This window comes from Cnephaeus nilssonii, assembly GCF_951640355.1.
Source record: "Cnephaeus nilssonii genome assembly, chromosome: 16".
Lineage (NCBI taxonomy): Eukaryota > Metazoa > Chordata > Mammalia > Chiroptera > Vespertilionidae > Cnephaeus > Cnephaeus nilssonii.
Genome location: NC_137087.1, coordinates 28,999,546 through 29,011,915, shown reverse-complemented (window position 1 = coordinate 29,011,915; position 12,370 = coordinate 28,999,546). Strand labels below are relative to the sequence as shown.

Sequence of the window (12,370 nt, the reverse complement as noted above, 5' to 3'; positions counted from 1 at the left end):
TTACCTCTCTGCTATATGACCCATCTCTCAGCACTATTTTCAACAGGTTACTGGTACATTGTGCATAAAAAGTTTAAATAGCTTCCTATTTACCTATGTATCCACCTTCCTACCTCTTCCATCCAAAGTGACCGGACTTCTCTGCTTGCTTTGCTTTCCTCCCTGTTGTATCTATGTTAATTCACTACATATCTACTACAACCACCCTTTCATTCTGGACCAATGGTTCTCCTTTGGCACGTAGTGAGAGGGGAATGATAGAAATAGCTCGTAGCATAATCACCCAGGTATCTTGGGGAGGGAGTAAAGGTCCAAATTTTCAAGGGGGGTAGTTTTTTAGATGCATTAAAAAAACTACTGTATATATGAAACTTTCTTTTTCATAAACTTAATGGTAATCTCACACACACAAAAACCAAAACTGAGACACATAACTTAAAGGAAAAAGAGGCAACTGACCAAATTGGAGATGATATTTACAAACAAAGACTTACTGTCAAAAATATATAAAGAACTCATAAAACTCAACATCAAACAACCCAATTAAAACATGACAGAGGACCTGATCAGAAACTTCTTCCAAGAAGACATATTGCCAATAGATACATGAAAAGATGCTCAAATTCACTAACTATTAGGGAAATGCAAATCAAAATTACAATGATACCACTTCACACCTGTCAGAATGGCTATTATCAATAAGACAAGTAATAAGTTGGAGAGGGTGTGGAGAAAACAGAACCCTCATTCACTGGTGGTGGGAATGTAAACTGGTACAATCCAGCAATCCCTCTTCTGGGTAACTACCTGAAAAACTTGAAAATATTTATTCCCAAAGATATATGTACCATTATGTCCATTTTAGCATTATTCATGGTGGCCAAGACATGGATACAACCAATGTGTCCTTCGATAGAAGATTGGATAAAGAAGATATGGTACATATATACAATGGAATACTACTCAGCCATAAGAAAAGATGAAATACTGTCATTTGTGACAACATGGATGGACCTTGATAATGTTATTCTAAGTGAAATAAGTCAGAAAAAGCTGAGAACCATATAATTTCACTCATATGAGGGATACAAAACTAAAACTCATAGGCACAGACAACAGTATGGTGGTTACCAGAGCACGGGGGTGGGAGGGCAGTAGGTACAGGAAGCAAAATATATGGTGACAGAAGATTATTTGACTTTGGTGGGCAAACAAGGCAATATACAGATCATGTATCATAGACATCTATACTTGAAACCTATATGATCTTATTAACCCTAATAAATTAAGTGTAAAAAACAATGAAATGTGTTAAAGGGGAGAAAAGTGGGATCTAATGAGATACTCAAATGCTAAAGAGCTAATTGAGGAGCCAGAAATAATACTAGCTACTTTGAAAATTTACAGTCCTCCCTTTGATTCTGTTGTAGCTTCTGGACTCCCTCTTAGGACCCACATGTTAAAGCTCTCCCAGGAGCAATACTGAGGCTTTAGATAGGCCTACATGCTCGTACTGATGCTCTCTATTTAAAGGACTGAACTTTAGCCTACCACAGAGATATTTGGTTTATTTGAAGGGGCTTCTGACATTTATTAAATTGTTCAAAAGATACTTTATTGTAAATAATTAAAATAAATTGCCACTTAAAGATAACATTTGAAGAACTCTTAGATTATTCTTTGATCTTTAGACTCTCGTTGCATGTCCCTGTTTTACTTTGATGCCTCAGTAGGATAAACAACCATCCCAGTTTGCCCAGGATTGAGGTGTTTTGTGGACATGGAATTTTCAGTGTTAAAAGCAGCACAATCCATGGAAACCTGGGGTGATTGGTCACCCCATTCCTCAAAGATCTTAAAATTAACATGTCCACATCAGACCTCTTGAGTTGTCACTCCCACTCCCAATGAACCCATCACCAAGTTGGATGCTTCCTTTTCACTTTCTCCCACCCAGTAATTCAGCCTGTCCTTTGATTTTATGTCCCAAATATACTTTGAATATATCTATTTCTTACCATCTCCAAGGTTACCATGTTAATCCAAGCCACCTGTTTTATCCTCCCTTTTCCACTCTTTCCCCCTATGATTTATTCTCCATGCAGCAATCAGTAAGAACTTTTAAATGTAAATCACACCAAGTCACTTTCCTGCTTATAACCACTCAACAGCTTCCCAATACTTTCTACACCTGAAAGGTCCTGTGTGATGGGCCTGGGTCTATCTTTGACTTCATCTCATGCCAGCAGGTGCTCTAGCCCTCAGACTCGAGAATTACAAGTAGACAAAGCTCTTCCTTCAAGGCCTTTATACTTGCAGCTCCATCTAGAATGTTCTTTGCTGCTCTCTTAGCTTGTTATTAAATGTCACCTATTGCTCTTCCTAACCACTCTTATTAAAGTAGAAAGCATACCTATTATTTCCTATTATGTCATCTGTTTAATTTGCACAGTATGTATCAAAATCTTTAATGACTTTGTTTGAGCTATTTATTTGTTGTTGCATCCAAACTCCCAGAAGAACATGATCTCCATGAAGGCAGTGAACCCCCCATGACTTCTATATCTTGTTTATTTTTTATATCCAGCATGTATCAAAGTTCACAATACATAGTAGGCACTCAAATCTTTCTGCAATGAATGATTGCCCACAAGTCACCAGGTATCTCCCTTTATTGTCACAATAATTATATGAGTAGGTATTACCTGTATTTTATAGAGGAGGAAGTTGTATCTCAGATAATTAGTTCACTTGCTAAGTATACATGGTTAGAAATGTCTCATTCAAGTGCTGAGTCCTGCTCTAAGTCTACTGTACCAATCCTAACTCATCCCTCAGTGCCTTAGTCAACTGAGTAGAGCATAGAATTAGGACTTTGGTATTGACCAAGCTGCCTTTAAAAGTGTGGTCAGGGTAACTATAAAATATAGGAAATTCCATCAGAGACACTGAAGAAAGGAAACTCAAAAGATGTGTTATCCTCTTACTCACTGGCTAGCATAAACGTCTAGAATCTTTGCAGGAGAGGGGATAAGTTAGCTGAATGGGTGAAAATCTATTCACTTGTCACAACATATATTGGTAATTTTTTAAGTCTAAAACTATTCCATAAATATAGAGGTAGCCTAGGGCCCATTTCCACTTATAGATCACATGTCCCAATGTAAAGGACTAGTCCACGTGCACATGATAAACCTTTGGGATTTGGCATATGTTACCATCTTATGATGAGAGCAGATATTTTACAATAGAGCAGGTAAAGGCAGCACTCTCAAGAAGACTTCCTTCCAAAATTAAATATGCTAGTTCATTCATCTGTCCATTCACTCAGGGGATATTTATTCAATACATATGTTTAGACCCTGCAGAATCATGAGCAATAGACAGCCCTTCTACACAAGAAGTTTAAACTACAGTTTAAGAGACAAAATGGCATAAAGCATGATTAGAGCTGTGATAGGCTAGCTACAACTCTTAATAAATGAAAGGGAACCACACCACGCTTAGAGGTGACATAGGAAGGATCAGAAGGAAGGTTCCTTGGCATAAGTGAAGTGTAGCATAGATATGCAAGATGAGGAGGGATTAAGCAGGTAAATGATAACTGCTCTCATTTTCTTTTTTATAAAATATAATACATCTTTTTTGGTTGGGCTCCAGGCTCATATATTCAAATACCTAATTGCCAACTCTATTTGGATGTCACACAGATTTCAAAACTAAAGCTGAAGATATCAGACATCTTACCTAACACTCTTCAAAAAACCCTACTTCTCTATTCTTAAATAAAATTCTACCTCATCACTGCTTTATTATTTTTTAATGGAACATGGAAAATGGGATTGTAATTCTAGTTTTGGGTTTATTTGCTCTTTATTGGGGGAAACGGGTGGGGGGTGGGGAGAAAGGGATATGATAGACACTTTTGTCTGCCAGTTGCTTCCCATCAATAGGCAGTGCTATAACCTGGAATCATGTGGCGACATCCACAGGTCATGGCCAATGACGCACTAGGAACTCATCCGACTGAAATTTCAGAGCCATTCTCCCAAAGATGTGTATGTGGTGCCAGGATGCTGATACTTTGGTCAAAACCACTGTGCAGTGTTGGTCCCATGGAGATATGGCGAGGTACCTTAGAATCTTCCTCAAAGGGAAGCTGCTCTCTCTTCTCCAAGCAAGTCAGCACGGCATCTGGAGTCTCCTCTCCCGAGGAGCTTGGCTCCGGGCCCACAGCTTCTGGCTTCCCTTCTCTGGGGACCGTGGGTTGCTCACAGGACAGGTTTCTAGGTGGCCCTTTGGGAGCACCTCCTTGTTCCTCCGACAGCTTCAATTTTAGCTCTAAGAGAAATGCCGTGAGTTACCATGAGCAAGGTGACTGGCCCTTATGAGAGCACAGAGACTTTGAGGAATTCCCACCCCTTACGCCAAGTCAGCAGAAATGAAGAATGCTGATGATGGCTTTCCATTGGGCAAGGGCAGTCTTAATACCAGGACTAACAGCATTAGCTCCCAGTGACATGTGAACATAGAGGGACCTCACGGAGGATGGGATCTCATAGAGGTGAAGGATCATGTGTGGGAGCAACTCAGTGGCTTACATGTTAAAGTAGGAGTTCTGAAGGAAGACCAGTGGTACCTGGCCCCAAAGTTTTCACCTGTTACCTACTGTAGCAGCTGAAATTCTATACTTGTAGATTCATTTACCTGGGTTTTGGAAATTTTAGCAGTCCTTAAGAGCCCCTGTGGAAAGGCAAGTACTTCTGGAAGGCATTACACATGCAAATGTCAGAGGACATGCAAGAGGGATGGGAAAGGGGAGGTGCAAGTTGCCAGCCCCCACTTCACAGATGTCATAGTTTGTCTAATGCCAGCTCTTATAATCCAGGAACCACCATTATTGCAATGTGGCTTTATATAAACCTACATAACTTAAAAAGCCACCTGGGACTTATCAGGGAATTACATTTCAGAATATGTTAGGGGACTGGTCGTTTGAGCGAGGCTATTTAAATTGATTTCTCAATTACATAGCGCATTTTCTTTGTTTGATGTTTGCTTTTAGTGAGACACTGGTGTGGTGTTTAAACACTGCATATTTTATAAACCTGCTACATCATTACAGTTTAACACCACTGAATTATCATGCTTTAGTCACCATACTTCTAGAAATGTGGAAACTCTCCTATGTTTCTAAGTACTGAAATGAATGTGGAGAGAGGAAGAAAATAAATTTTTATTGGTAAATAACTACAGTCCTTTAAAATGGATTTTAGACTTAATTAACACTCACACCACCATCTCCAGAGAAAGAAGAACACTGGATTATGAGGCAAGAGAACCGAGTTTTACTCTTAGCTCACCACTTCCCAGCTACATAAACTGTAGACATAAATGCCCTCATCTGTGCAACGTGGTATGTGAAGTAAATGACTGCTGAGACCTCTTCTGGTTCTAACATCCAAGAATCCAATAACCCAGGGAAGTTAATGCTCCACATATTGAAATGTGCCTGGCACTGAAGTGCATCATTCCACTTGGGAGTCTCGAGTTCCTCAGTCTACTTATAAGAGATTTATTAAATGGGCCCAAACAATGAAGGAGACCCAGATCCCTTTATTTTCAAAACGGGGCCTCCAATCTAGGTGGGAGACAAGGTTAAAGGGGGCACAGTTGAAAAAGAATTTTAAAAAAATGCCCTGGAGTACATTTGTCGTTACTTTAACTGCTTCTTTTCTCAGAAAGCACATTGTCATTATTTTAACTGCTGCTTTTCTCAGGAAAGAGACCCTTGGCTGGTTTTACCTTTGAGTTGTTTGCGACCTTTAGCCAAATCATTCATCCATTTCAGGACTTCGGGATTAGAAGTCTTGTCACCATGTGAAGGCTACCAAGGGAGGGGAAAATGGGGATGGGAGGGAGGGAAAGAAAGAAAAAGAAAAGCAAATTTTTAAAACAGCTAAACACACAAAGACTGTTCCAGCACAAAACATATAAAGCTGGGAGATAAATTCAGGCATTAAAAACTCTAGCTCAGTGGTCGGCAAACTCATTAGTCAACAGAGCCAAATATCAACAGTACAACGATTGAAATTTCATTTGAGAGCCAAATTTTTTAAACTTAAACTTCTTCTAATGCCACTTCTTCAAAACAGACTCGCCCAGGCCGTGGTATTTTGTGGAAGAGCCACACTCAAGGGGCCAAAGAGCCACATGTGGCTCGCGAGCCGCAGTTTGCCGACCACGGCTCTAGCTGATGGGAGTTGCTTCCTCCACACTTTCATTCTTGTCATGGACATTGTTTCTAAACATGCCTGGTTACCCAGCATTTTCCCAACCTCCTAACCATTCCAATGCCCCTGCAGTCTAACCCTCAGTCCCCTTGTGGGCCACCCCCCCCCCACCCCACACACTCGCACATTGCCAGGACTTTTTTTTTTTTTATCGATGTGGATGACTGCACTGATACAAACCAGCGTTACTTACTTGCTTGTGCTCACATCCACGACTTATGATCACAAACCTGCCTGGAGAATACTGAATATTTAGCTCCTATCAGTCATATCCTCCAAGCTGAACAAAGGAGACCCCAGGTTCTCGAAAACCTGACAGTAGTCTGGGAAGTCAGTATGTCAGGGTAACACCCAGACTTCCAATCCTCCCACTGTTTATAGACTCAGTATCAACTGGACTAATGTTAACATTAAGCTTAATCATATGTGTGTGACCTTGAGAAAAGTATTTAGTCTCTCTGTCCCTCAGTTTCAGCCATCAAATGAGAATTATAATAGCATCTCCCTCATAGGGATGATGTGAGGAATAAATTAGTTAATGTATGCAAAACACTGAAAAGCATCACTAAACACTATAGATGTGTTAGTTAGAATAACAAATATTATTATTATTACTAACAGGGATTGTAGGCAGCAGTGCTACTACCAGACCTTCAAAGAAACACTGAATACATCTTCACCAACAAACAAATACGTAGGGGTATGTTTGTCCTACCAAGTAACTAATCATACTAGGGTGTGGAAATAACAATATATGTTTTATTTTAGAATGATATGACTCTGTTAATATAAATCATTCACCTTGATTTCTGAATTTCTTCACAGAGCATAAAAGTGGATTTTCTACAGAAAAGAGAAAGTAGGAGATAAGAGCCAAACATACTTAGCCTCCATTCCCATAGATCAGTAAGAAATTTTATTAAAAGAGTTGAGGCCACCCTGTTAAACTGAAATGCAGGCTCAACAAGATTAATAGTTACTTTGAATTGAGGAATATACATAGAAATATAGAGTAATGTTCATGATAACATAATCATAAACATCATAATAATAGAAACATGTGTATTCTTGTGGCCAAGTCTAGGGGCTCTGCCATGTTTCTTTATGGATCCACTAAATCCATGTAACATAGAGTTTATGGTGAGACAGAGACCTAGGGAGATGACTGTGTTCCTCTCAACTTCAAAGGGGAAAACTGTGCTTGTGTGACAGGACCATCAAATGTATAAGGGATTAATTAGATTAATTGTGAAACATCAGACATGCTTCTAACACTTCTAGAGTGACATAAAAACCATACTTTCTAAATCAGGACGGAAAAGATGATTGAAGGAGATTAACAGTGATTATTTTTCCCAGGGAAGTTCAGAAGGGATATTATGGTTTCCAAAAGGGAAGCCCTGGTTTCAGGACCATGGAGAGTGAGATGGGGGCACACCTCCAAAATACAGAACTTAGCTTGGTCCTATCCATGGTTGGCTAGAATGATGCCTTGTGCTACTTCCTTGATATACAGTCCAATACTTGGGCTTTGGAATGTATATCAAGTCCAGATCCCATTATATGGGCAGTCAATGTACATTTTGTTTCTCTAAATCCTCACAGAATTCTCCACTCTGATCTGAAGAATCAGAGTCTTTGAAACTTGTCTTAAGGCTCCACACATAGTTAATGCCATCTTTTGAAATACTGTTAAAAACAAAAACGAAATTTTCTGACAAAATATTTTAATGTTTGAAATTTTCTGAAATGAATTTTTTATTTCCCTGCTCTTGGGGGATATTTCAAAAGAGGTTAAATCAAGCTCACAAGGGTAGCAGCTTTCAAATCACATGGGAAGTTTTCATACACAGGTTTTGAATCTTTAAGCCTTCTAATTTTTGAACTGAATAATTCCAGTTTAATAGACCCCCGAAAGCCATACACTCAGATATTACATTGTAGATTTTGTTCAGGGAAATAAAAATGGGGTTCCAGAGTTACATACTGAGGGTACCACTGGCCCAGAATTGTGGTATGCTAAAGGCAGTTCAGAAGACAGTTTGGAAAGATTTCTAGATTAGGAATGAAAATACCTGAATTGTTGTCTGGCTAGATCAAGTCTTTGCTGTGTGATCCTGGAGAAGTCATTTCCCTTCTCTGGGCCTCAATTTCTCAATGGTCAAGAAAGAAATAAGACTGCCTGAACTCTTCCCATTCAAACTTCTTTAACTACAGTGAAAGTGGACATCTGGCTAAAACAGCCTTTTCTAGATCTATGTAAATGTAAAATCAGTTGTAGGGAATAAACATGGTTTTGGATAGGAATGTAAGGTGGTTACTCGACAGAGAGGGAAAGATGTACTGTATGTTATACCAGGGCCTCAGACTAGCAAGCACAGAAGCCTGGCAGGAGCTCAGATTCAAAAACTAGCACTGGGTGCTATTAACTCCATGGTCAGGCTGCCAGGAAGGGAAAGCCTTACACACGGCAACCGATTAAAGCCCACTGACATGTCCAATCTCTCAGCACAGCCTGGCGCCCTGACAGGAAGGGAGAGGACAAGCCCCATTTCCTGAGACAATGGCAGGTTCTGATGACCCCACAGACTGACACACACTGAAGCAGGGGTGAGCATGAAGCCTTGGAGCCCTACGGCGCGGGATCCATCCATGTGCCTGTGTGAGTGTTTACCTGTGTGGGCCTGTGTCTGCTCTGGCGCCAAAGCTCAGAAGGCGCCAGGAGACATTCTCTTCTAAAGCAGGCAGGTGCTAGGTGGCCGTTCTAGTTGAGAAAAAGTAACGGTCTGTGACTGCATGTAGAAATGTCTAGCAGAGATCGAATGTGTATGGTTTTCCTTCCATTTCTGCCTGTTCCAACATCACTTAAGTAGATTCAAAAGTGGATACTATCTCGGACCACTGACTCCCTTTGTGCTAAACACTGTAATAAGTTTATGTGTGTACTCCTTCACTTAATACTCACAAACTTCTGAAGTCATTACTGATATTAACTCCACTTTACAGATGGATAAACTGAGACTCAGAAAGGCAAAGAAACAAGTCCAAAGTTATAAAATGGCTAAGTGTCTGTGCTGGATTCAAATCCTACTCACAAACTGCTGAGTAAGAATCATTAACAGCGCCTGGGAATGGAGCCCCCTACTTGTCACTCAACAATTTCCAACGTGAGGGCATCACAGATCCAGTAACACTCCAGCAACAAACAGGGAAAGTCAGTTTCTCTCAGGAAACCTGGAGCTTTCCAAACGTGGATATTATGAATTTGGCTTCTCCTCCTCCATTGTAAAACCTACTCGAACTCAGTCTACCACCCAAGCCCGAGCTGACAGAGCAGAACTACATTAAGCAAGTTATAAGGCCCTTCACTGGGCCGCAGTCGCCTTACCTATACTCCCAATGTGTAGAGCACCCTCCTGCTCTAGAAAGGAGAATACATAGCTGTAACTCCCTGGCTTCAAAGGGAGTAATTTTTAATACCCCAACTTAGGTTGTCCTGAGAGTCAATCAGATTTTTTCTCCAGTTTGCAAAGCTATAAACCATTCCTTTAGTAAACTTAAAGCCACTGTAGGAAATCCAAGACAGAACAGGAGAGTGGCACATCACCCACTCTCACCTTCCTTCCCAGAACTTAACCTACACTCACAGAGACCTGCCAATTACCCCTGTACCAAATGCTTAGTGAGCCTTTAAATATTTCAAGATGTATGAGATGTTATTACCTGTTCTCTTTTATTCTAATAACAAGCTGATCTGGGCCCTCTGCCAAAGACCCCATACCTTTGTGCATTTCCACATGAACACGAGTTTTCTCTATGACATGGTCACCATTAAAGAGAATAAATAAAACTAGCATTGCCCAGGCCAGTGTGGCTCAGTTGGAGCGTCCCGTACACCAAAAGGTCACAGGTTCGATTCTCGGTCAGGGCACATCCCTAGGTTGCTGGTTCAATCCCTAGTCAGGGTATGTACAGGAGGCAGCTGATCAATGTTTCTCTCAATATATATCTCCCTCTCCCTTCCTCTCTCTTTCTAAAATCAATAAAAAAAAAAAAACCACCATATCCTCAGGTGAGGATTAAAAAAATAAAACTAGCATTGGCTACCAAAACATGTACCTCTGACTCTACTGTTTCTTATGTAAGAAAACAATGATTGGACGAGGAGAGATAAACCAAAGATCTTATATACATAGATCATGGACATGAACAATAGGGTGGTGAAGACCTAGAGGTGTTGGTAGGGGCTGGGCAGAGGGAGTACAAGTGGAGAGGGGGAGAGGTAGGAGACATCTGTAATACTGTCAACAATAAAATAAAAAATAATTAAGCTTTTTAAAAAAAAATGAATTCTACACTGCAGCACCAGCAGGCAGCCAGTGTCTCTCTGACGGGAAAGGACGGATCAGGGTGTTCTTATGAGTGGCCTGAACAGATGTCACTTGAGAGGCCCTCATCCATCAACCAGGAAGTACTCTCATGTCAAAGAAAACTCTCTCTCCCTCATTCTGTTCCACAATTAGAGATTCTGTCCTTTAGGTCATTAATAGGTTCTTATCAAAATGCAAATGGGAAAGGGTTAAAGGAAAAATAAAAACATAATTCAAAAGCTTTTCAATTTTTAATTCCTAGGAACACTAGTGATAGTAAGGTTCCTTGAGGGGAAACGGGGGAGGGAGGGTGTCAGTAATTAAATTATTTTGAAAATAGCATTGTAATTAATTACTAGGAGCTATCTTAGTAGATATCAACTGACGATAGCATGTGAAAACAAGACCGACCCAAGATGGGAACTCAATTTAGGATGGGTCCCGGGTTGGCCAATGAAAAGAGAGCTGTCCCTCATACAAAATGGTACCGAACAGGAAAGACAGAAAAGCCAACGCATCTCTTCACATAATCCATGCTCTTATTTTAAACCCTATACTCCTTACCCGGTATTTCTTTTCTTGTTCAAATTTCTCTTCAAATTTCCGAATTTTCCTCTTGAGGCTCTGGATGTGCTTGGTGAGCTGGGCAACAGTCTGGGGCTCCTTGCCACCACTACAGCTGCACCGAGAAGAACTTCGGGGCCTGCAGTGATCACAGGGAGGGAAAGAATAATCAAAACCAACGGTCTTCCAGTAAATACCGCTGCTGATCTACAAACCACGCTTCCTGGATTACCACAGAAGTCTAGAGGGCAGTTCATTTTTTGATGAGTCTGCCATGGCATCTGCTCATCAATGGAGGCCTCTGATCAGTGTCACCAGGGACTTTAACATACAATGTCAGAATATTAGCCCAGGAAATGCTTGGAGGAGACCAATCTAAAATTAAGAAGAGACAGCCCTATGGTAGGATTATCTTCAATAGAGTGCATGAGCCACACCTACCAAAATTTCCAGGAAGATTTAGGTGAGTAGTTAACGTTTCTTGACATAACAGAGCCTTTGTGAATCGGATGAAAGGAATGGGCCCCCTCTTCAGAAAATGCATCCAACCTCTCACATGACACACATTTTATAGCAACAGTAATTCACTAACTCCCTCAAGTCTATCAATATACAGTCCATAAGCCCAGGTTTGAATAAATTCATGAATAGCAACAGAAGTTATTAAGGAGATACTAGAGATTTTCTGCAGGTATTTTAGCCAAGGGAATCTCACTTTAGCTCTGAATCAAAATTATTTGTGGAACTTAAGTAAAAAAGGAAAGAACACATAGTTCCACCCTTTTTCTTGGGGGTGGGGCAGCTATTTTAAGCTCCCACTTAAGGAGGAATTGGGGTGGACAACTAAACATTGCTACAGTCCATCCACGAAAGCCACTGGTGGACGTGGAAAGAATACTGAACTCATGAAGAATGATATTCCTGATATTTGCACATACATATACGTACCTAGGACTCTAGTCATTTCACCAAAAATGTTCAAATGTGCAAGCCCTGGGGTGGCCTGTATATCATGACCATCTCCTCCTGAGATAATAAGGCCTGAAACAGTATTCCCAGCTGGAAAGTACAGATATTTGCCATTTATTGTTCAGGTCTCACAGTTGTATTTGGTAGGCACATTTGCACTATTTCAGACACACT

The 12,370-nt window shown here is 40.5% G+C and overlaps 1 protein-coding gene across 10 annotated transcripts in view; it reads right to left on the bottom strand.

Annotated features, from left to right (window-relative positions):
• FAM13C (family with sequence similarity 13 member C) overlaps nt 1-12,370 on the bottom strand; it is a 277,891-nt gene that overhangs the window by 6,944 nt on the left and 258,577 nt on the right. For all 10 annotated transcript variants that reach the window (XR_013814709.1, XM_079793129.1, XM_079793128.1 and 7 more), the window contains 3 exons: nt 11,228-11,366; nt 5,806-5,887; nt 4,136-4,341 (listed from right to left, as the gene is read on the bottom strand). Coding sequence is in view for 9 of the 10 variants with exons in the window: in XM_079793129.1 (XP_079649255.1) it covers nt 4,136-4,341; nt 5,806-5,887; nt 11,228-11,366 (427 nt within the window). In the remaining variant the exon portion in view is untranslated. The remainder of the gene's footprint in view (nt 1-4,135; nt 4,342-5,805; nt 5,888-11,227; nt 11,367-12,370) is intronic.